We start from the raw sequence: 26,111 nt of genomic DNA, 5'->3' as shown, positions 1-26,111 counted from the left end.
AGATAGGTTACAGAGGAGACATTCCTACAGTCGTAAGCTTAAGCCCACCCACCCTGCCCCTCAACCCACCCACCCCAAGACGCACACTTCATAAATAACTTCCACAAATACACTAATTATCACAATTTAACTCCACCCATATTACAACGGTCTCTGAAAAGAAAACCCCTCATTATCACAGGAATCCCCAGTCTTCTACTCACCAGCTAAGGATTACTGCTCTAAAAATAAGAATCTCAGCCAACAGACCCATAGGCTGCTGTTCTCACTATATCATACCTGTTCATACCCATTTCAATCAATCAGGATGACTTTTATTCTCTGTAATAATTGTGGTGCTTTAGTTTCAAGACCAATTATCTGGAGACTTAAGGCTTGTCCTATCTGTCTGCAGCTCACTAGATTAAAACACGAGCTCAGTAAAGTAAAACAGGAACTAGATGCACTTAAAGCAGCATCTAGGACCGCACAATATCATACTGCACAGAATCATACCAAATTATCACCACTACCACAAAGGATAAAACCACCTAAAAATAGATGGATCACTGTAGGCTCAGGCAGACTTCGTTATATGACAAGAAAACATCCGACCTCACAAGTGTTGCCCCTACAAAATTCTTTTACTCCATTACAGCACCGCGATGTTCTTAAAAACAGAACGGAAGCCGAAGAAAAAGCAATGAAAGTGGAACAAAAAGACATGAAGGTACCCAAAGAGAAAAGAAACCCCCAAATCACTAATGTTGAAACGCATACCAGGAAATGTAGATGGAAAGCGATGACCACAAATGCTTGCAGTCTAAGCAATAAAGTTCATGACCTTCAGGCCCTGATGTTGGAGGCAGACTTGGATGTTGTTGCAATCACAGAGACGTGGCTAAATGGTTCCCCTGAATGGGATGCAAACATACCAGGCTATAATCTATTTAGGAAGGATAGAGAGGGTCGTAAAGGTGGCGGAGTAGCTCTGTATGTGAGGAATGATATCACTGCGACTGAAATGACAGGGACCTGGGGAAAGGAAGAAGCGATATGGATCACCTTAAAAAGAGATGATAGAACCTCTGTCTACATAGGTGTTGTCTACAGACCTCCGACACAATTAGAGGAATTAGATAAAGACCTGATCGCAGATATTCAAAAGTTGGGAAGCAAGAGAGAGGTGCTGTTGCTGGGAGATTTCAATCTGCCGGATGTAGATTGGAAGGTTCCGTCTGCGGAATCGGAAAGAAGTAGAGGGATCGTGGATGCTTTCCAAAGTGTTTTGCTCAGACAATTGGTGATGGAACCCACGAGGGAGGGAGCGACATTGGATCTGGTGCTCACAAATGGGGATAGCGTGTCAAATATCCGAGTGGGTGCCCACCTGGGTAGCAGTGTCCATCAAACGGTTTGGTTTGATATAACAGCTAAAGTGGAGAGCGGACACTCAAAACTCAAAGTCCTGGATTTCAAGCGTGCTGACTTTAATAAAATGGGGGAATACCTGAGGAAGGAGATGATGGGCTGGGAGGAAATACGAGAAGTGGAAGGACAGTGGTCCAGGCTGAAAGAAGCTATAAATAGGGCCACGAACCTTTATGTAAGGAAAGTAAATAAAAGCAAGAGAAAAAGGAAACCGATATGGTTCTCCAAGCAAGTGGTTGAGAAAATAAAGGCTAAAGAGTTGGCGTTCCAGAAATACAGAAAAACTCAAGAAAAGGAACACATGGAGGAATACCGGATGAAAATAAAAGAAGTCAAGAGAGAGATACGACTGGCAAAAGCGCAAGCGGAAGAACAAATGGCTAGAAATGTAAGGAGGGGTGACAAAAATTTCTTCAGGTATATTAGTGAAAGGAGAATGACTAAAAAGGGAATTGTGAGACTAAAAGATACTGCGAACCGCTATGTGGAAAATGATGAAGAAAAAGCAAATTTGCTAAATAGATACTTTTGTTCTGTTTTCACAGAGGAAAATCCTGGAGAAGGACCGCGATGGACTGGAAATAATACAATTGAGAATGAAGTGGATAGAGCACCGTTCACGGAAGAAAGTGTGTATCAACAACTTGAAAAGCTAAAGGTGGACAAAGCCATAGGACCGGACGGGATCCACCCCAGGATATTGAGGGAGCTCAGAGAGGTTTTGGCGGGTCCTCTTAAAGATTTGTTTAATATATCCTTGCAGACGGGAAAGATTCCGAGGGATTGGAGAACGGCGGAGGTGGTCCCTCTTCACAAAAGTGGTGATAGGGAAGAAGCTGGAAACTACAGGCCGGTAAGCCTCACTTCAGTTATTGGAAAAGTAATGGAAGCGATGCTGAAGGAAAGGATAGTGAATTTCCTGGAAGCCAATAAGTTGCAAGATCCGAGACAACATGGTTTTATGAAAGGGAAATCGTGCCAAACGAATCTCATTGAGTTCTTTGATTGGGAGACAGGAGAATTGAATCAGGGACGAGCTATGGACGTAATCTACTTAGATTTCAGCAAAGCTTTTGACACGGTTCCCCACAGGAGGCTCTTAAATAAACTGGAGGGGCTGAAGATAGGACCTGAAGTGGTGAACTGGATTAGGAACTGGTTGACGGACAGACGCCAGAGGGTGGTGGTGAATGAAATTCGCTTGGAGGAAGGAAAGGTGAGTAGTGGAGTACCTCAGGGATCGGTGCTGGGGCCGATTCTGTTCAATATATTTGTGAGTGACATTGCCAAAGAGTTAGTAAGTAAAGTTTGCCTATTTGCGGATGATACTAAGATCTGTAACAGAGTGGACACCCGGGAGAGAGTGGAAAACATGAAAAAGGATCTGAGGAAGCTAGAAGAATGGTCTAAGGTTTGGCTATTAAAATTCAATGCCAAGAAATGCAAAGTGATGCACTTAGGGAATAGAAATCCACGGGAGACGTATGTGTTAGGCGGGGAGAGTCTGATAGGTACGGGCAGAGAGAGGGATCTTGGGGGTGATAGTATCTGAGGATTTGAAGGCGACGAAACAGTGTGACAAGGCGGTGGCCGTAGCTAGAAGGTTGTTAGGCTGTATAGAGAGAGGTGTGACCAGCAGAAGAAAGGGGGTATTGATGCCCCTATATAAGTCGTTGGTGAGGCCCCACCTGGAGTATTGTGTTCAGTTTTGGAGGCCGTATCTTGTTAAGGATGTAAAAAGAATTGAAGCGGTGCAAAGAAAAGCTACGAGAATGGTATGGGACCTGCGTTACAAGACGTATGAGGACAGACTTGCTGAACTAAACATGTATACGCTGGAGGAAAGGAGAAACAGGGGTGATATGATACAGACGTTCAAATATTTGAAAGGTATTAATCCGCAAACGAACCTTTTCCGGAGATGGGAAGGTTGTAGAACGAGAGGACATGAAATGAGATTGAAGGGGGGCAGACTCAAGAAAAATGTCAGGAAGTATTTTTTCACGGAGAGAGTAGTGGATGCTTGGAATGCCCTCCCACGGGAGGTGGTGAAAATGAAAACAGTAACGGAATTCAAACATGCGTGGGATAAGCATAAAGGAATCCTGTGCCGAAGGAAATGATCCTCAGGAGCTTAGTCAAGATCGGGAGGCAGGGCTGGTGGTTGGGAGGCGGGGATAGTGCTGGGCAGACTTATAATGTCTGTGCCAGAGCCGGTGGTTGGGAGGAGGGGCTGGTGGTTGGGAGGTGAGGATAGTGCTGGGCAGACTTATACGGTCTGTGCCCTGAAGAGCACAGGTACAAATCAAAGTAGGGTATACACAAAAAGCAGCAAATATGAGTTATCTTGTTGGGCAGACTGGATGGACCGTGCAGGTCTTTTTCTGCCGTCATCTACTATGTTACTATGTATCTGTGTTATTTGAATGTTCTAATGCATGCTTATTAGGTGTTTCATTGATATCATGCTGACGTATTACATCTGTGTTGTTTGAATCTTCTAATGTGTGCTTATTAGGTGGTTCATTGGTTTTATGCTGACATTGTATATCTGTTATTGCATGTTCTAATGCGTGCTTATTTGTGACTCATTAATCTTATGCTGACATTGTATTATATCTGTGTTATTTGAATGTTGTAATGCGTGCTTATTATGGGGTTCATTGGTATCATGCTGACATGCAGCATGCTCCCCGACACATGTCAAGGCAGCAGAGAGATCGTGAAATAACAATTACCTGTACAAATTTCCCCAAATCATCACTGTATAAAGTATTTTAACAAGGTTTACTGCTTCAAAGTGTGCGGAAGCTGAACTGTGAAAGTGAAGGGCATTCATATGACAGAACAACCCTCTCCAGCATCTAGGAAGATAAAGTGTATTGGTGATGGGATGGTAGTGCACAATAGACTGAGGGTCAATATTAGGTTTAATAGTGGATGCACCGAAGCATCCATTATCCAACAAAAAGGGAAAATGCCATTTTCAGAGGTTGTGATTACCAAGGTGAAGAACAGACTGAAAGGGACCTGTTTCTGGATTTTTTTTTAAATGAAGGTTGACTGAATAGGATCAAGTAGGGAAGTACTTGAAGGATATCAACCAGAATCTTAGAAAGATATAGCATGAAAATTTGACTAACATCAGACTGAACTGCTGAAGAAGAGAAATGTCTCACAGTCACCTCCTTATCCACTAGACTAGGGGGTTTTGTACCAGTAAATGAATGTTGAAGCACCTCAACCATTTCATGAAAAAATCATGCTAGAATCTCAGGTTCGGGCATTTGAAGGAAGACTGGAACAAAGCAGTCAGGTTATTAGCAAGGGAAAACAAACATTTAGAAGGGTTCTTAATATACAGACCTTTTAGGACTGTTTAAGAGAGGTATGACATTCCCATTGCCTTTCAGTACAAGACAGTAAAGCATCTCTGTCTTTTTTGCAATTTGGTATTCAGTGACCACACTGCATAGCTGTTTAGCCTCTTGGACTAACTGGATGCAGATTTGCCACAAGGTTTGATTCAGTCCAGGTTTTACACCATTGCATGCAGGGACTTGTAGTCTTGCTTAGGGAATGCAATGGGGAAATCAGAACTACAAGTCCCTGCAAGCAATGGGGTAAACCAGTGGTTCCCAAACCTGGTCCTGGAGGCACCCCAGCTAGACAGGTTTTCAGGACATCCACAATGAATATTGATGAGAGAGATTTGCACGCACTGCCTCCACTGCATGCAGATCTCTCTCATGAAGATTTATTGTGGATATCCTGAAAACCTCAGTGGCTAGGGTGCATCCAGAACAAGGTTTGGGAACTATTGGGGTAAACCCAAGACTGGATCAGCCTTGTTGAGTGAATCTGGATCCAGTTGGCAACCCTACCTACAGCTCCGGGCTTCTCTGAAGTGAGTGCTTACAGGAAGGAGGGGTCTGGTGTCAATTCAAACTCACATAAGTAAATAAGTAATGCCACACTGGGAAAAGACCAAGGGTCCATCGAGCCCAGCATCCTGTCCACGACAGCGGCCAATCCAGGCCAAGGGCACCTGGCAAGCTTCCCAAACGTACAAACATTCTATACATGTTATTCCCCAAATTGTGGATTTTTCCCAAGTCCCTTTAGTAGCGGTCTATGGACTTGTCCTTTAGGAAACCGTCTACACCCTTTTTAAACTCTTCCAAGCTAACCACCTTCACCACGTTCTCCAGCAACGAATTCCAGTGTTTAATTACGCGTTGGGTGAAGAAAACTTTTCTCCGATTTGTTTTAAATTTACTACACTGTAGTTTCATCGCATGCCCCCTAGTCCTAGTATTTTTGGAAAGCATGAACAGACGCTTCACTTCCACCTGTTCCACTCCACTCATTATTTTATATACCTCTATCATGTCTCCCCTCAGCCGTCTCTTCTCCAAGCTGTATAGCCCTAGCCTCCTTAGTCTTTCTTCATAGGGAAGTCGTCCCATCCCCGCTATCATTTTAGTCGCCCTTCGCTGCACCTTTTCCAGTTCCACTATATCTTTCTTGAGATGCGGCGACCAGAATTGAACACAATACTCAAGGTGCGGTCGCACCATGGAGCGATACAACGACATTATAACATCCTCACATGAGCATTGTCTGGACTGTCCATTTATTTGGCAAGTAGACAGATTGAGTCAGACACCAGAAATAACAGTGGGCACACTGGGATTGCCACATCATCCCTGAGTCAGCTGCATAGGTTGATCCTGTCCTGGTTTTGTCCCAGTTCTTGTATAGATACATGGTTTGGATCTTTTTAGAAAATCATCAAGAGCTACAATTCCATCCACACAGTGGGGAAAAAAGCAGGACTGGATCAGCCTGTTTGACTGACCTGAGGTGAGGTGACAAAAGTTACACAGAGGGCAGGTCTATGAAGGGTGCTTACCCTTGGGTGCCAAGAAGGATAGGCTGTTTGGATCGTGTCTTATAAAAGAATGTAGGTGCCTGCTTTCCTTTCTAGAGTGTCAGCATAACCAGTAATATATGTGGGTATATTGTAGGTGTCACCACTCACATGCCCATACAACTGATCATGAAGACATGCAGATTACAGTATTCCATAATCTATGTGTGTAAATTTATTTCCGCCCATGTGCATTCTGCCCATGTGAATTCAAAACTCCGCCCAGGCTCCACCCAAACTCCACCCATGTGAATTCCATCCAAACTCTGCCGAGGCTCCACCCAAACTCCAGCAAGGTTCCACCCAAACTCTGCCCATGTGAATTCAAAACTCCACCCATGCTCCACCCAAACTCCGCCCATATGAATTCCAACTCTGCCCAGGCTCCACCCAAACTCTGCCCATGTGAATTCAAAACTCCACCCATGCTCCACCCAAACCCCGCCCATATAAATTCCAAACTCTGCCCAGGCTCCACCCAAACTCCAGCAAGGTTCCACCCAAACTGTGCCCATGTGAATGCCAAACATAGAATAATGTGTAGCCAAAATCAGGGCCAGTCTTAGCAATTGTGGGGGCCCTGTGTAGACCAGTTCGATGGGGCTTCCTGCCTAGCCCTGCACTCCCCCCCCCCCCCCCCATTGACAAGATGGATAAAAATGATTATTTTTTGTTTTTGAAATTCTAAATAAAGACAAGGCAAGCAGAAAAAGTGATTCAAATAAGCACAATGCTATCATTGAAAACCTAGTCTTAAGCAATGAAATTAACCAGAAATTATTGAGTTCAAGCCCATTAGGGGTTCCAATTCTCAAAACATAGAGGAGAATAAAGGAAAAAAAATATTAATTAACTAAGCAAAAAATCCAGGTATGTGGACAGAGTATTTTCAATTTCCCCTATTACTGTAACCCACCAATTCAGACAGGCAACACTAGAGATCCCCTAGAAGCCAAAATAAGATGGTCAAGTGTGTAGGTTCCCAAAAAGACATATTTCACTAAAGACAAAATCACAAAACATTTACAGGGGGATTTTAAATAAACATTTGCTCTCAGTTAGAGCACTTCAAGCTGCAGAAGCAAAAATAACTTTCTGCTCTTCTGGGTCTCCTTGGAAATATCAGGACACATATAGATCCACTAAAGAAACAATCAATATAACAGAAATATATTTTCAACAGTCTATCTCTTTCCACATTATTTATTTTATTTTTTATTTTTGTTACATTTGTACCCTGCGCTTTCCCACTCATGGCAGGCTCAATGCGGCTTACATAGGACAATGGAGGGTTAAGTGACTTCCACTGTTGCTACTATTTGAGATTCTACATGGAATGTTGCTATTCCACTAGCAACATTCCATGTAGACGTCGGCCCTTGCAGATCACCAATGTGGCCGCGCAGGCTTCTGCTTCGTGCAGGACATCAGACTCACAGAAACAGAAGCCTGCGCAGCCTTCTACATGGAATGTTGCTAGTGGAATAGCAACATTCCATGTAGAATCTCCAATAGTAGCAACATTCCATGTAGAATCTCCGATAGTAGCAACATTCCATGTAGAATCTCCAACAGTAGCAACATTCCATGTAGAATCTCCAGTAGTATCTATTTTATTTTTGTTACATTTGTACCCCGCGCTTTCCCACTCATGGCAGGCTCAATGCGGCTTACATGGGGCAATGGAGGGTTAAGTGACTTGCCCAGAGTCACAAGGAGCTGCCTGTGCCGGGAATCGAACTCACTTCCTCAGTTCCCCAGGACCAAAGCCCACCACCCTAACCACTAGGCCACTCCTTATTCACCAAACTCACCAATAAAGCAGTGGAGAGATATTCATCAATTATAGAAGGTTCTCTTGAGACTCTAATGAATCAGGCGGCTTCCTGCTCCTCTGCTGTCCCCGGCCCGATTGTTCTTGGAGCCGTGTGGACCTCCGATGACCGAGGCAGCAGAAGAGGAAACAGCCCAGCCTCCAGCAGTGCAGCACCCTTCTTCCTTTTCCCCGAGCTGGAGTGGTAAGTGTGCTGGGAGGGAGGCAGCCGGAAAGTTCCTCTCTGCACTGCAAAAGCAGACTGCACAGGATTCTGCGGGTGGGGAATCCTGCGCAAATTCTACATTGCGCGGTAGCGTAGAATTCCACCAGGAGTAAAGATAAAGTGCACGTGGCTATTGACCGTGTGCCATCCATGCCACGTTCCGTGCTTTGCATGCACATTCCCACCGCGAAGGCTTAGTGGTGAAGGAACCCACAAAATACCACCCAAAACTTGCCATCCTGTGCCCCTCATAACACAACACAGTATCCATCAATGTAGCTCTAAACCCCACAGCCCAGCATCAACCCCTGACTTTCTCAATCTCCTGCCCCCCCCTCCCAAAAGCTCAGCATGGATCATACATTTTTTTTAACCTGAGTGGAGAGGACCCCCACCAGCCCAGGTATGTGGGGTCACGGCGGGGGCAAAGAACAGCAGGGAGACAGTGATTATGGATTATGGATTAAGAACTGGTTGAAAGATAGGAAGCAGAGAGTAGGATTGCGTGGCCAGTATTCTCAGTGGAGGAGGGTAGTTAGTGGGGTCCCGCAGGGGTCTGTGCTGGGTCCGTTGCTTTTTAATGTATTTATAAATGACCTAGAGATGGGAATAACTAGTGAGGTAATTAAATTCGCCGATGACACAAAATTATTCAGGGTCGTCAAGTCGCAGGAGGAATGTGAACGATTACAGGAGGACCTTGCGAGACTGGGAGAATGGGCGTGCAAGTGGCAGATGAAGTTCAATGTTGACAAGTGCAAAGTGATGCATGTGGGTAAGAGGAACCCGAATTATAGCTACGTCTTGCAAGGTTCCGCGTTAGGAGTTACGGATCAAGAAAGGGATCTGGGTGTCGTCGTCGATGATACGCTGAAACCTTCTGCTCAGTGTGCTGCTGCGGCTAGGAAAGCGAATAGAATGTTGGGTGTTATTAGGAAGGGTATGGAGTCCAGGTGTGCGGATGTTATAATGCCGTTGTATCGCTCCATGGTGCGACCGCACCTGGAGTATTGTGTTCAGTACTGGTCTCCGTATCTCAAAAAAGATATAGTAGAATTAGAAAAGGTACAGCGAAGGGCGACGAAAATGATAGTGGGGATGGGACGACTTTCCTACGAAGAGAGGCTGAGAAGGCTAGGGCTTTTCAGCTTGGAGAAGAGACGGCTGAGGGGAGATATGATAGAAGTGTATAAAATAATGAGTGGAATGGATCGGGTGGATGTGAAGCGACTGTTCACGCTATCCAAAAATACTAGGACTAGAGGGCATGAGTTGAAGCTACAGTGTGGTAAATTTAAAACGAATCGGAGAAAATTTTTCTTCACCCAACGTGTAATTAGACTCTGGAATTCGTTGCCGGAGAACGTGGTACGGGCGGTTAGCTTGACGGAGTTTAAAAAGGGGTTAGATAGATTCCTAAAGGACAAGTCCATAGACCGCTATTAAATGGACTTGGAAAAATTCCGCATTTTTAGGTATAACTTGTCTGGAATGTTTTTACGTTTGGGGAGCATGCCAGGTGCCCTTGACCTGGATTGGCCACTGTCGGTGACAGGATGCTGGGCTAGATGGACCTTTGGTCTTTCCCAGTATGGCACTACTTATGTACTTATGTACTAAAAATGTTCCCTCCTTTTGGCTCAGGCCCCCCAAAAATTGAGGTCTGGGTACTTGCCTGCTGTCTGCGTCTGGGAGCCACCAAGCTGACCTCGGGCAGTGCGGGAGGGGGGGGGCAGACAGGGACAGGCACAACAAAACAGCTGCCGCCCCCAATGCACTCAGCACCGTCAGCAGTGGCAAACATGGCAAGAAACCAGGCACCTGACTGGCTACCAGACTTGGAGGGACCTGGGCCCCCAAGGCCCCCTGGTAGTTACACCCTTGCTCTCAACTCAGCAATGATTGGTCAGGGAGCTGTTTGGTGCCCAAAAGGGTTCTCCTAATTGGCTGGGACTCGGAGGAGGAGGTTGTTTGCCGACTTTGTCCAGTGCATGCCATGCATCAACTGATTCAACCAATTAATCCGCAAACGAACCTTTTCCGGAGATGGGAAGGTGGTAGGACTAGAGGACATGAAATGAGATTGAAGGGGGGCAGACTCAAGAAAAATGTCAGGAAGTATTTTTTCACGGAGAGAGTGGTGGATACTTGGAATGCCCTCCCGCGGGAGGTGGTGGAGATGAAAATGGTAACAGAACTCATAAATGTGTTGGATAAACATAAAGGAATCCTGTGAAATGGCAGATACAAATCAAGGTCAGGTATACACATAAAGTAGCACATATGAGTTTATCTTGTTGGACAGACTGGATGGACCGTGCATGTCTTTCTCTGCGGTCATCTACTATGTTACTATCCAGCTTATAATCGAAAGTGATCGCCGGCCATCTTCTGACAGAAATCGGGAGATGGCCGGCGATTTTTTAAAAGCCGCGAAATCGGTATAATTGAAAGTGGCATTTTTGACTGCATTGCCGCTTTCCCGTTGCTTCGCTGGCAAAAGTTCAAGGGGGCGTATCGGTAGGCAAGCGAAGGCGGGCATGGGCGTGGCTACCAGATGGCCGGCTTTTGCCGATAATGGAAAAAAAAAGCGGCGTTAAATAGTATTTCACAGGCTTTACTTGGTCCTTTTATTTTCACGACCAAGCCTCAAAAAGGTGCCCCAACTGACCAGATGACCACTGGAGGGAATGGGGGATGACCTCCCCATACTCCCCCATTGGTCACCAATCCCCTTCCAAACTAAAAAAATAAAACTAAAAACCTTTTTTGCCAGCCTGTATGCCAGCCTCAAATGCCGTACCCACCTCCATGACAGCAGAATGTGTTGTATCCTCCGACAGCCTTTCCCTGGTTGCGATGTGGCTCTTGGGTGAGTGTGACACCTTTTCTGTTAGGTGCCCTGCAGAGTCACATTAGCAATGCATTGTGGTGGGTGTAGGGTACTGGGCTCTACTCCCCTGGTGCTTTCCCCCCCCCCCCCCCCTGCTAACTGGGTCAGAGTGTGCCCTGTTTTGTTTCCTGTTGTAGTCCATGCGGTAGTGGCCATTTTTGCAAGCCAGTTTTAGTTCCCTTTCCTGTGTTACCCACGTTAGAGAACGTAGTTCTTACCTTGAATGGTGCTGAAAGAGGGCATTGTACACCATTGTGCCAGCTCTGACCTACTGCTAATCTTAATAACAGGGGACTCTTTGCCAGTGGGGCACAACCTCTGATCTGCAGTTAACTGTGAGTAAACGTGCTTATTTCAAGAAAGGACTTTTTCAGAGAGATTAGTCTTCAGGTGTGAACTGGTGTGCCAAAGTTATACAGCAGCAATAAGTCCTAGAGGCTGTATGCAGGTCCCTGGAGCAATTTTAGTGGGTGCAGTACATTTGTGGGTAGTGGGTTTGGGGGGCTCAGCTCCCAAAGTAAGGGAGGCTATGCACGTGGTGGGAGCTTTTCTGAAGTCCACCGCAGTGACCCCTAGGGTGGCTGGTTGGTGTCCTGGCATGTCAGGGGGGCCAGTGCACTAAAAATGCTGGCTCCTCCCAGGGCCAAATGCCTTGAATTTGGCCGGGGTTTGAGATGGCCGACATAACTTTCCATTATCGCTGAAAAAAAAACCCGGCCATCTCAAACCCGACGAACTCCACGGCATTTGGCCGGGCTAAACCGTATTATCGAAAAAAAGATGGCCGGCCATCTTTTTCGATGATACGGTTCCGGCCAGCTGTTTGCGGCGCCGCCAAAATAGATCACCGGCAATCTATTTTGCCGGCGCCGTTCGATTATTCCCCTCTATGTAACTGCTGCACAAAGCAACGTAGAGCTGAAGGAACGTTGCACAAGGGGGTCCCTGCCTGGTTCCGAGTGACAGTGGTGGGACGTGATGGGGCTGTAGGGCCCCTGGAAGCATGAGACCCTGTGCAGCCGACCCTGTCACCCCTGCCTAAAACTGGCCTTGGTCAAAATATTGACATTTATATACATATGTTCATACATGGATATGCATGTTTCCTGTACTTTTACTTTGTAAACTGCCTAGTGGCACTGTGAGAAATATGTAAATATATTACTTTTTTTCATTTAACATAATTGTGAAAATAACTTATGCCCTGGTACAAAGGAACTCTTTAATGATGGAAGTATAACTATACTTCTGTAGGCCCGTCCTAACAGAAACTACCATATTATAGCTTTTTAAAATCATTAACAAAGGAAACTGCAAGTTTAGGGGCGTAGCCAGACAGCAGATTTTGGGTGGGCCTAGGCAAGAAGAGGATGGGCACCAAGTGTTCTTCCCCTCCACCCCCCAAAAAAAATATCTCAGCTGGTGGGCAAATGCTTCGCTCCACCTTGGCGATTTGCAGCAGGCGTGTGCTGAAAACTTTGGGTTTTTGCCAGGTTCTTGGGGCCTGGATTGGCCGCTGTCGGAGATAGAGTGCTGGGTTTAATGGACCTTTGGTCTTTTCCCAGCATGGCAGTGCTTATGTACTTATCCCACTATCAGTTTGTGTACCTCAGGGGTCTGTCCTGGGACCTCTTCTTTCTTCATCTATACTTATTCCCTTGGTATTCTGATCTCATCCCATGGTTTTCAGTATCACCTTTATATTGATGACTCCCATATCTACCTCGCCACACCAGAAATTTCAGCAGGAATCCAGGCCAAAGTATCAGCCTGCCTGTCTGTCTGATATGCTGCCTGGATCTCTCACTGCCATCTGAAACTAAGCATGACCAAGACTGAGCTTCTTATCTTTTCCCCTAAACCAGCCTCTTCTCTTCCTCCATTCTCTATCTCTGTGGATAACACTCTCATCCTCCCTCTCTCATCAGCTCGTAACCTTGGGGTCTTCTTCAACTCCTCTGTCTCTCCTTCTCTGCATATATTCAACAGACTGCTAAAACCTGCCATTTCTTTCTCTATAATATTACCAAAATTCATCCTTATTTCCTTTCTTTTCTGAGCACATTACCAGAACCATTCTCAATTATCACCTCTCACTTAGACTATTGCAACTTGCTTCTCACAGGTCTCCCACTTAGCTATCTCTCACCCCTTCAATCCGTTCAGAATTCTGCTCCACCAGTGTTGCTATGCTAATATTAGCCCTCTCCTCAAGTCACTTCACTGGCTTCCTATCCGTTTCCACATACAGTTCAAACTCCTCTTATTGACCTATAAGTGCATTCACTCTGCAGCTCCTCAGTACCTCTCCACTCTCATCTCTCCCTACATTCCTCCCCAGGAACTCCATTCACTGGGTAAATCTCTCTTATCTGCACCCTTCTTCTCCATCGCTAACTCCAGACTCCGTTCCTTTATTTTGCTGCACCTTAAGCCTGGAAAAAACTTTCTAAGCTGGTACATCAAGCTCCATCTCTGGCCTTCTTCAAATCTAGGCTAAAAGCCCACCTTTTTGATGCTGCTTTTAACTCATAACCCTTATTCACTTGCTCAGTATTCATGTTTTATCATTCCCACCTTAGTAATTCCCTTATCCCTTATTTGTCCTGTTTGTCTGGCCTAATTAGATTGTAAGCTCTCTCAAGCAGGGACTGTCTTTTCATGTACAGTACTGCATATGTTTAGTAGTGTTATTATAAGTAGTAGTAGAAAATGAGATGACGTCCCTATGAGGAAAGGCTAAAGCGGCTAGGGCTCTCCAGCTTGGAGAAAAGACAGCTGAGGGGAGATATGATAGAGGTCTGTAAAATAATGAGTGGAGTGGAATGGGTAGACGTGAATCACTTGTTTACTCTTTCCAAAAATACTATGAAGCTACAAAGTAGTACATTTTAAAATGAATTGGAGAACATATTTCTTCACTCAACGTGTAATTGAACTCTGGAATTAAAATCAGCCTAAAAAAACTGCAAGGGCCTTTTAAATGTGGCAAAGTCAAGAGTCCTAGACCCGACACGGGCCATGTTTCAGCATCAAACACCTACATCAGGGGTCAATAGGAATCAGTCTATGTAAAATAATGAGCTGGGGGGCTCATATAATCAGCAAACCAAAATTTGATTGGAAATCTATTCTGAACACAGAGCGGAAGTGTGTAACTGCTATCCAGTGTCGTCTCCAAATTTCTACCCCCACCCCATCCTCATTATGCACCTCCCACCCAAACCACTCAACCAAACTATCCTTTCTCTTCTAACCATCCCCCTAGACCATCTCCATACACCCTAACCATCTGTCCTAAAGCAGCTGAAAGCACACACACACAAAGTCACAAAACAAACTCTTAAGTTCTAAATAAGAACAGAAGAGTAGCCATACTTGGTCAGACCAATGGTCCATCTAGCTCAAAGCGATTTAACCAGGCAGGAGAGGCTGCTGGCTAGTTAAATCATTTGTGCAGGGCTAGGGCATAGCCAGACCTCAACATTTGGGGGGTCTGGAACCCAAAGTATGGGAGGGGGGCACAGTTTGGCCCTCCTCCCCAACACAACCCCACATACCTCGGCTGGAGGAGGGTCTCCAACACCCCCCCCCCCCCCCCCCCATCAGCTGAAGCCTTTCTCCAGCGCTGTCCTCTACACATTGGCTGCCCTACTTCCCCTCAGGGAATGTACATGCTCGGTTTTAGCCTGTCAATGTAGCTAAAACTGTAGCCTCTCATGCAATCAGTGGACCCAAACAAAATACTGCGACTCCGTTCAGACGTTTCATTTATCCTTGCAGCAACCATGAATGTCTGAGCTTGTGAAAACTTTCTGTTCCAATATCAGTTGGATTATATGAGAGGCTAAGGTATGTGACCTCAGACACAGGCACATGCCGAAACACAGCCGTGTCGTGTTAACAGTATAATTAATAACCAGAGTGCTTCCAGTGACGTCATTATCCCCCGGCTGTCTCTGCTTTATGCTGTATCTAAACAAACTCTAAACCAAGTTTGTTAGAAGAGAACTCTGCAGTAAGGCTAATACAGGACAGGCAGCATTACTGAACACCACAGAATAAACAGTCATAGCTATGCAAAGTGAAATCTTGGCTGTTAGAAATGGATTTAATAAAAACTCACCTACAGTGAACAGAGAGGCAATGAGTAACAGCCAGCAAACACAGTCCATGGTTCTGGAGGAAATAACCAAATGTTTCCTACCAGCGTCCCCGTTCTCTGCTTATGCAAAATGTTGGTTTCCGTTTGAGGGAAGGAGCAACTTAACTCATCATCAGAGTCTGCAGTTAATTTATTATGCTTTCATGTTTTCCTAATCGTATTTTCAAGCTGACTGGAGACTTCTGGATAGGGCGTCACTTCAGTGTGGAGAGCTTCGCCTTCTCAGTGGTCATACTGGAGAACAGGATGCGCCTCTGGCCTTCCCGATGAACTTTCAGACCCCTTGGGACCCCAGCTATCATGATCACCTCAGCAGCACCCCTCCCAGAATAATCTGGGTAAATAGTTTTTTTGAGGGTTTTTTTTTTTTGTTTTTTTGTTACATTTGTACCCCGCGCTTTCCCACTCCTGGCAGGCTCAATGTGGCTTACATGGGGCAATGGAGGGTTAAGTGACTTGCCCAGAGTCACAAGGAGCTGCCTGTGCCTGAAGTGGGAATCAAACTCAGTTCCTCAGTTCCCCAGGACCAAAGTCCACCACCCTAACCACTAGGCTACACCTCCAAGGACACTAAGTTCCTTCCAAGGGGTATCCCTAAGCACACCCTCTCCAAAAGCGAGCCTTCTCCGGAGTAGACTATTGGGCTTATTTTCGAAAGAGAAGGATGTCCATCTTTCGACATAAATCGGAAGATGGACATCCTTTTCACAAAAACGTTCAAATCGGTGTAATCGAAAGCCGATTTTGGACGTCTCCAACTGCAGTCCGTCGCAGGGACGTCCAAATTTCAAGGGGGCGTGTCGGAGGCGTAGCAAAGGTGGGACTTGGGCGTGCCTAACACTTGGACGTCCTTGACCCATAATCGAAAAAACCAAGGATGTCCTTGATGAACACTTGGGCGTTTTCACCTGGTTGTGTTTTTCTTATGACTAAGGCACAAAAAGGTGCCCAAAATGACCAGATGACCACCGGAGCGAATCGGGGATGACCTCCCGTTACTCCCCCAGTGGTCACTAACCCCCTCCCACCCTCAAAAAACATCTTTCAAAAGATTTTGTGCCAGCCTGTATGCGAGCCTCAGATGTCATTCTCAGGTCCGTGACAGCACATGAAGGTCCCAGGAGCAGTTTTAGTGGGTACTGCAGTGCACTTCACACAGGCGGACCCAGGCCCATACCCCCCCTACCTGTTACATTTGTGGAGGAAACAGCGAGCCCTCCAAAACTCACCACAAACCCACTGTACCCATATATAGGCGCTCTTCTTCACCCGTAAGGGCTATGGTAGTGATGTACAGTTCGGGATAGTGGGTTTTGGGGGGGGGGGGGGGTTGGGGGGTTCAGCACACAAGGTAAGGGAGCTATGTTCCTGGGAGCATTTTATGAAGTCCACTGCAGTGCCCCCTAGGGTGCCCGATTGGTGTCCTGGCATGTCAGGGGGACCAGTGCAAATGATGTGTAGTGACAAATGCTGGCTCCTCCCATGACCAAATGGCTTGCATTAGGATATTTCTGACATGGGACGTCTTTGGTTTCGAAAATTGCTGAAAGTCAGAAACGTTCATGTCTAAGGACGTCCAAATCCTAGGGACATTCAAATTTAAGTATTTGGTCGTACCTGACGGTATTTTCAAAACAAAAGATAGACGTCCATCTTCTTTCGAAAATACGGTTTTCCCCACCCCTGAATTTGGACGTTTTGCAAGGACATCCAAATCAAAACTTGGACAACCCTTTTGAAAATGCCCCTCAATCTCTACTTCAGGAAGCAGGTGAAAGCTTGGCTGTTCAACCAGGCCTTTAATGGAAGAAGTAACTAACTTAGTCTCACTCATATACACAAGGAGTGACACGGGCTGCATATACTGCAGCAGGACATGTTTATCCACTCCTACCCTAGTTGAGATAATATTTAATCACCTCTCTGACCTCATGTACAACTTCCTTTAAATTAGTCACCTTATTTTCCAACTCCTCTTACTCTCTTACCTATCTATATGTTCCATCTTTGCTTATACCCTACGCTGTCAATTAAAAGGTTTATTACGTATTGTGTTGTCATTGCAAGTAGTATACCATGCCATGCTGTAATTGTCTATTGCTCATGTTTGATTTATTCTTACTGTACACCATCTGGAGTGAATTCATGCTACAAATCCTAGGGCCCTGATGGCGAACCTATGACACGCGTGTCAGCACTGACATGCGTAGCCATTTTTGATGACACGTGGCGCCGCCGCAATGTGGTCCGCCCTCCCTCCTCGCTCCCGGAAACTAACCTTAAAGCATCCTTTCACGTCTCAGCAAACAGCAGCAGGGCAGGCCACTCCTTCCTTCCATGTCCCGCCCTCGCCTGACGTAACGTCCGTGAGGGCAGAGCACAGAAGGAAGGAGGAGAGGTCTGCCCTGCTGCTGCTTGCTGCGACGTGAAAGGAGGCTTTAAGGTTAGTTCCGGGCCCGGTAGCGGGTGGAGGGGGGGCCCGGCGACCTCGGGTGGGCAGCGATCTCGGGTAGGGGGGGCCTGGGGGCGGTCCTAGTAGCAGTGATTTTTCTCGAAGTGACACACCACCGAGTTATGCTTGGTTTTTTGGCGAATTTTGACACACCAAGCTCAAAAGGTTGCCCATCACTGTCCTAGGGCAAGCAGTGGCTTCCCCCATGTCTATCTCAATAGCAGACCATGGACTTTTTCCTCCAGGAACTTGCCCAAGCCTTTTTTAAATCCTGATACACTAACCACTGATACCACATCCTCTGGCAACAAGTTTCAGAGCTTAACTGTTCGTGGAGTGAATAAATATTTCCTGTTTTTAGCAACAGCTCTCTAATGGCATATCACCAAATCTTAAAAACAGCTCAGTTCTTGTGTTCGCAAGGGCTCTTCAGCTTGGAGATATGAGGGGAGATATGATAGAGGTCAACAAAATACTGAGTGGAGTTGGACAGATAGATGTGAATCACTTGTTTACTCTTTAGAAAAATGCAAGGACAAGAGGGCACGCAGTGGAGCTACTGAGTAGTAAATTTAAAAGAAATCAGAGAAAATATGCTTTTCCTCAATGTGTAATTAAACTCTGGAATTTGTTGCCAGAGAATGTGGTAAAAGTGGTTAGCGAAGCAGGGTTTTAAAAAACGTTTGGACATGTTCTTAAAAGAAAAGCCCATAAAACCATTATTAAGGTGGGATCTTGACAGATACTTCTGACCTGTATTGGCCATTGTTGCAAACAGGTTACTGGACTTGATGGATCTTTGGTTTGTCCCGGTGGCAATTTCACCTAATGGCTTATTTTTGTGGAACTGGGTCAATTCCTGTTGCTGCCTGACGGTCAGCAGTGGGTTGAGATCGTGGGGAACCAGGTTCAATTCCCTCTGCAGCTCCTTGTGACCCTGGGCAAGTCACTTAAGCCTCTGCTGCCCCAGGTACAACAGTAGTACAATGTACTACTTAGATCGTGAGCCTGCTAGGGACAAACCCAGTACCTGTAAAATGAAACTGTAAACTGCTTAGGTCTAAGTGGTATATAAATACCAAAATTAAATGAAATATACCATTACAGCAGTGAACCTCACTCCTAAGCCAGGATAGGTAAACCCAGTCTGGCAATTATGAACTTATGTACTTAGGAAACCAAAGATATGAGAGGGAGAGCAGATGAAGAAGGTTGGCAAGAGAAGAAAGAAAAAGCAAAGGACAATATAGACCAAAGACAATAAAAGTACTGTGTATTGCCCACTTTTCTTTTCTTAGCAAATGGCTAAAAACACAAGGTGCAATTGCTTACAGCAGCCCTTAGAGTTGGCGTTAATTTCCATGCCTAGATGTTAGCGAGGATGTGTGTAAATTATAGTATCAAGAAGTGTCTGAGGATCTCAAGGTGGCAAAACAATGGGACAAGGCGATGGCTGTTGCCCGAAGAATGTTAGGCTGCAGAGAGAGAGACATAACCAGCAGAAGAAACGAGGTGTTGATGCTCCTGTACAAGTCATTGGTGAGGCCCTACTTGGAGTATTGTGGCCTGTTTTGGAGTCTGTTATTTCTTCAAGGGCATAAAAAGACTTGAGGTGGTTCAGAGAAAGGCAACAAAAATGGTACAGGGTTTGTGTCGTAAGGCGCATGAGAAGGGACGAGGACTTGAATATGTACATGTAAGAGGTAAGGAGAGCGAGAGGTGATATGATACAGATATTAAAGTACTTGAAAGGTATTAATATTCAAACAAACCTCTTCCAGAGACATAGGAGTGGTAGAACTAAAGGGCATGAATGGAGGTTACAGAGAGGTAGACTTAGGAGTAGCATCTGGTGCGTGCGTGCACCTGGTGCGGACCGCCCCCACCGCCCCCCCCCCCTTGGTATGCCACTGATTTATAGTCTGCTATTCCTTTTCATACTCAGTTGATTACAAATGAACATAAGACATTAATGGGCCAATTCTCAGAACCTAACGCTCCAGGAAGTAAGTCCACATCACTCTGTTTGAGATCCATGTTGAACTTGTGAAGATGTATGCGGAATATAAGAACGTATACAGGTCAGAAACGTAACCAAAAAAACATCCAGAGCTGCAAAAGAACTTTACAAATACACAGAAAATATATCAAAAAGATGTTTAATGTGGTCAAAATGCCAAAGAGACCAGCGTGGGTTCACTGTCCCTGTGACTTGGAAGCTCTTGACTATTCAACCCATCCATCCTTCTATTATGTTATACTTAATTTCCTACTTTACATAACAAAATTTTGTGTTACCTATTACTATGTAAGCTGCTTTCTAATTCTTCCTACTTTCTTACTCATCTATATGTTACAACTTTTCCTCCAGGAACTTTCCAAATCTTTTTTAAAGCCAGATATGCTAACCGCTGTTACTACATCTTCCGGCAGTGAGTTCTTGCACTTAACTATTCTTTGAGTGAAAAAATATTTCCTCCTATTTGTAATCCCATTGAGTGTCCTCTGGTCTTTGTACTTTTTCAAAGAGTGAAAAATTGATTCACTTTTATCCGTTCTACACCACTCAGGAATTTGCAGACCTCAATCATATCTTCCCTCATCCATCCCTTTTCCAAGTTGACGAGCCCTAACCTCTTTAGCCTTTTCTCATATGGGAGGAATTCCATCCCCATTATCATTTTGATCGCTCTTCTTTGAACCTTTTCTAATTCCGCTATACCTTTTTTGAGATACGGCGACCAGAATTGAACGCAATACTCAAGGTGAGCGATATAGAGATGTTATAATATTCTTGGTCTTATCATCCCTTTCCTAATAATTGCATTACATTAGATAAAATTCTTATACGTTGCTAATACTCATTAGGGCTCAATGTGGGTCACAAAAAAAGAAGAACAGGCAGACCCTGTTTGCTTTTAAGGCCACTGCTGCACACTGGGCAGCAGATTTCAGCGTACTGCCTACAATGACACCTAGATCTTTTTCTTGGGTGCTGACTCCCAAGGTGGACCCTAGCATCAGGTAACGATGAGGTCCTTTTACTAAGGTGCTGGTGTAGACACATGTATTGGATGCGCTTAGGCCCATTTTTCAGTGGACTTGCAAAAAAAGGTTTTTTGGGGGGGGGGCAGCAAATGGACGTGTGGCAAAATAAACATTGGCGCGCATCCATTTTGGGTCTGAGACCTTACCGCCACCCATTGACTTAGTGGTAAGATCTCATTCGTTAACCGGGCGGTAATGGTCTAAATGCATAGAATGACGATTACCACCCGGTTTCTGCCGCACGTTGGAAAAGAAACATTATTTTCTGGCTCGCGTAGTGGACATGCATAAAAAATGAAATTACCACCCGGGCCACGCAGTAGTCGGGTGGTAACTGTGAATTGATGCGCATTGGGAAGGCATAGGGGCCTATGCGGCTTAGTAAAAGCACCCCTATGGATTACTCCTCCCAACGTGTATAGATGCACTGGTACAGAATTGCCGGCTAAATGAAATTGGGCCAATTCTCAATATTGAATTTGCATACACTAGAGTATGCCAGTTTATTTCATGCATATTCATTGCGCATATCCGGAAAACCTGATTGGCTGTGGAGCATCCAAGACATGTCTGTGAAGCTCTGCTCTCATCCTTGAGGCACATCTTTGTCTTCAAGCTACAACATCTGGACAAGGATTTCATTTCCTCGAGTCTTGCAATCTGTATAAAATAAACCACATTGTAGGAGGTGAACAAAGATGAGAAACATGAAAAGGAGGAAAGAGGGATCAAACTTATTCCTGTGAAAATTAGCTGGGATAGGGGTCAGAAATAGAGGAACCAGGAATAAGACCAGCATACTGTGCATGTCACAGTCCCTGACACTTAAGGCTTCTTTTACAAAGGCGCAGTAAGGCCGTCTTTTACTAAGGCGCACTCACGTTTTTGGTGCAGACTAAAATTGGGTGTGATTTATTTACCGCCTTTTTGAAGAAATTCACGCAATGCGGTGTACATAGTAACATAGTAGATGACGGCAGAAAAAGACCTGCATGGTCCATCCAGTCTGCCCAACAAGATAACTCATATGTGCTAATTTTATGTAAACCCTACTTTAATTTGTACCTGTGTTCTTCAGGGCACAGACCATATAAGTCTGCCCAGCACTATCCCCGCCTCCCACCACCGGCTCTGGCACAGACCGTATAAGTCTGCCCAGCACTATCCCCGCCTCCCAACCAACAGTCCCGCCTCCCACCACTCAAACATGAGCAGTAGGCAATTACAGCAGTAAAAATATTCGAACAACAATACAAAGTATGGCATGGTATACTACTTGCAATGACAACACAATATGTACTAGAACATTATAATTGGTAGTGAAGAGTAAGAGTAAGATGGATGAGGGAAGATATGATTGAGGTCTGCAAAATCCTGAGTAGTGTAGAACGGATAAAAGTGAATCAATTTTTCACTCTTTGAAAAAGTACAAAGACCAGAGGACACTCAATGGGATTACAAATAGGAGGAAATATTTTTTCACTCAAAGAATAGTTAAGTGCAAGAACTCACTGCCGGAAGATGTAGTAACAGCGGTTAGCATATCTGGCTTTAAAAAAGATTTGGAAAGTTCCTGGAGGAAAAGTTCATAGATTGCTATTGAGATAGACATGGGGGAGCTACTGCTTGCCCTGGGATGGTAGCCTGGAACGTTGCTACTCTCTTGGATCTTGCCAGGGACTTGTGACCTGGATTGACGACTGTTGGAAACGGGATACCGGGCTAGAAGGACCATTGGTCTGACCCATTCTTAAGTTCTTATTCTTATCTTCATTTAACCAGTTTACAGTAGTAGGCTTTAGGTATCACTTTCTGCATGAAATTTACTTGAAAATCCGTTGTTCACTGTCAAGGGAATAAATTCATCTTTTTTGACCCTTCGTCTTTGAAATGTTCTTAGTGGGTTCTGAGAAGTTGCTGCCACCTGGTGGACTAAATTTAAAGGTCTGTTAGGAAGTTAGGTGCCCTTTTACTAAGGCAGGCCTGAAAGTGCCCTGTGCTGGTACAGATCAGCAACGCACAGTGTACAGGTCGTCAGACTCACAGAAACAGAAGCCTTGCAGATCAGCAATGCAGCCTGTGATAAAGTCATATCCAGGATAGTTGGGTTAAGGCAGTTTCAGTCGGAAATACAAGTCCCAGAAGGCATTGCAGGCAAGGAGCCAGAGGGTGAGATGAAGAACCCGGACTGAACTCCTAGCTGCAATCGGGAAAGACATGGGTGTAAGTTGGCAGGTTGTGTAGAGTGGCTGCCACTAGGTGGAAAGAGAGTTAGGAAACCCTGTGTGCAGGAGTTCATCATTGGTCTGATTAGTCTAATGCTTCTCAGCTGGTATGGGTGGGAGGAAGCTAATGGAAGGAGAATGATTGGTGGTGGTAGCTGAAGCCAGGGATTGATTAGGCAGGTGGGCAGGAGTCTCAGGAGTTCAGTTCAGGAGAGAAAGTTGCAGGCTGAAAACCCTTGGACAGGGCCGGGTCTTAGGCAGAGGCGACCGAGGCGGGCCGCATAGGGCCCCGCGCCTAAGGGGGGCCCACGCGGCGTGCCTCAATTCTGCCTCGCCTCTCCGGACCACCACCGCTGCTCGCCTGCGCTCCACCCATGTCCAGCGACGTGACTCTCCTCGTTCCCCTGCTCCCTCTCCCTCCAGCCACCTGAGCCCCCCTTCCGTCTGAGCCCCCCCTGCCCGACCCACCAAACGACCCTCTTCTGCCACATGACCCCGCCGGCACTTCACCTGACCCAGCATTTTTTTTTTAATCTACAAGCGGCGGTGCCATCGTGTCTGAGTAAAAGAAGAAAATCGCTTCGTCCGTCGGCCGGCCTTCCCTCATGTCCCGCCCTCGATGTAACTTCTGGGACATGAGGGAAGGCCAGCCAATGGATGCGAGGCACCGCCGCTTGTAGATTTTTAAAAAAATGCTGGTCAGTTGAGCGAGGAGAGTCACGTCGCTGACATGGGTGGAGGGCATGGGGGGACGGGGGGTTACTGGACATAGGTGGATGGCAGTTGGCAGGGGAGGCAGAGGGGACAGGAGGTCGGCTGGACAGTGGGTGGATGGAGGGGAGGGGGGTTTTCTGGACATAGGTGGATGGCAGGGGAGGCAGGGAGGACAGGAGTTGCTGGACATGGGTGGATGGCAGGGGAGGGAGGTTTCTGGACATGATGGAAGGCAGGGGGGACAGGAGGGTCACTGGACATGGGTGGATGGAGGAGAGAGAAGAAATGTGGACATGGATGGAGGCGAGGGAAAGAGTGAGGAAGGAGATGAGGTGAGGGAAAAGGAAGAGAGGAGAAAAAGTGCACATGGATATAGAAAATAGGCAGAAGCTAGATCCACTGGACAGTCAAGTCTGCGGAGGACCCAGCTTTTACTTACGGATGTAGTGGCAAGAAATGAAGAAGAAAGCGGAAAGTAAAGCAATAAATGGAAAGGAAGCCCTGGAAACGGAGTTAAGAGGACAGATAGCAGCACAATCGGATACTGAGCCAGCATGTTCAGAAAAACAAAGTCACCAGACAACAAAGGTAGAAAAAACTATTTTATTCAGGATTTATTAATTGGAATATGTCAGTTTTTGGAAATGTGCATCTGTGATATTTTTCATGTAAGTTTCAATTTTTGTAGTACTACTACTTAACATTTCTAGAGCGCTACTAGGGTTACGCAGCGCTGTACAATTTACAAAGAGAGACAGTCCCTGCTCAAAGAGCTTACAATCTAATAGACAATGTGAACAGTCGGTTCCGATAGGGGCAGTCAAATTGGGCAGTCTGGATTCACTGAACGGTAAGGGTTAGGTGCCGAACGCAGCATTGAAGAGGTGGGCTTTAAGCAAAGACTTGAAGACGGGCAGGGAGGGGGCTTGGCGTAGTATTGCTGGATGCTGAGTCTGACTTCTTGAGGTAACTTTCCAGTTCAGTATTTTGCCTTCATGTGTTTTTCAGGTGTGATCAAGGAAGGTGCAGTATTCTGCTAGCGTATAGTTTGCAGCCCTTTTTGTTGTTTTTTTCACTAGGTTGTGCACTGGTGTTTTAGAGCCCGGTGTAATTACAGTTGCCTTTCCACGCTACATATAAGGTTGTAGCTCGTTCTGTCCTTGGAATTAGTGCTGTTATGGTTTGTTAAGGTTATGAGGTGTTTTTTGCACAAGTTTGTGTATAGTGTTTTGCAGTGGAGAGATTGTGTGTTGGCCTTACTAAGGTGGCACCAAACATCGGAAAGGGTGTAGAGCCTAAATCATGACACACTCTCTCTAAAAGGGTGTTTGTGCTCTAAATGAGAATTGTGATATTATTGATCCCTTGCTAGCTTCATATTGTTGACGGCTGGCATATTGGTGTATAAGATATTAATTGTGACTATTTTATTTTTACTTATTTTTTTTCTGTGTGTTGTCAGACAATTATGGATTGACAGACAAAGTCGGAGTCTTCTTGAGTCAGAGAGTTGTGGTATATATTTTAAACAATTTTAATACCTTGGTGGTCTATTTGTTTTATATTGTACATTATATTTCACACATCACTTTATTTTATTGTGTATCTTTTCATTTCATTTTTATTTTATTGCATATATGGGTTACAGAGTAATAGGGGAATTTGAAAGTACTGAATCTTTTCTTCATATTTTTCCTTTATTCTCCTTTGTTATGAGAATTGGAACTACTAATTGTACCGGCGAGCCTGTGGCGGGGAACGAGATTGTTCTATCCTTGGCTGCACAAGAAAGGTACCTCTGGTTACAGGCCGCGCCGGAGAAGAGGACTTCGGCTGGGCAGGAGTTGGGGACCCTCCGCCAGCAAAGGTATCCGGGCGGCGGGAGGGGGGAGGTCTCGAAGTGGTTGGCAGCGGGGGGGGGGGGGGGGGGGGGGGGACAGGGCAAATCTACAGGGGCCATGCCCCGTGTCCCCATGTAGCTGTTGCCCCTGCTACTACTGTGTGATGATCTATCTGCTCTGATGTGCCGCTGTCGATGCATCGGACTGATCCCTGCCTCTAAGTTGTCCACTAGTTAATACAAATAGCCAGAGAGAGACATCCTCCCTCCCCCACCCCCTTTTGAACCCTATTCCAATGATCCAGAAATTCGGTCCATTATAAATTGGATACCGCAGTGATCTCGATTAATGAACACAGTTGCAGCTCAGACAGATACGGTCAGTTTCCTTT

The 26,111-nt window shown here is 45.6% G+C and overlaps 1 protein-coding gene across 2 annotated transcripts in view; it reads right to left on the bottom strand.

Annotated features, from left to right (window-relative positions):
• SLAMF1 (signaling lymphocytic activation molecule family member 1) overlaps nt 1–15,452 on the bottom strand; it is a 72,525-nt gene extending 57,073 nt beyond the window's left edge. For both annotated transcript variants that reach the window (XM_030188240.1, XM_030188241.1), the window contains exon 1: nt 15,402–15,452. In XM_030188240.1, coding sequence (XP_030044100.1) covers nt 15,402–15,450 — 49 coding nt within the window. In that variant the 5' untranslated portion in view covers nt 15,451–15,452. The remainder of the gene's footprint in view (nt 1–15,401) is intronic.
• Nucleotides 15,453–26,111: the final 10,659 nt, after the last annotated feature.

The sequence above is a fragment of the Microcaecilia unicolor genome, chromosome 14 (genome assembly GCF_901765095.1).
Source record: "Microcaecilia unicolor chromosome 14, aMicUni1.1, whole genome shotgun sequence".
NCBI lineage: Eukaryota > Metazoa > Chordata > Amphibia > Gymnophiona > Siphonopidae > Microcaecilia > Microcaecilia unicolor.
This window is presented reverse-complemented; position numbering and strand designations above follow the sequence as displayed.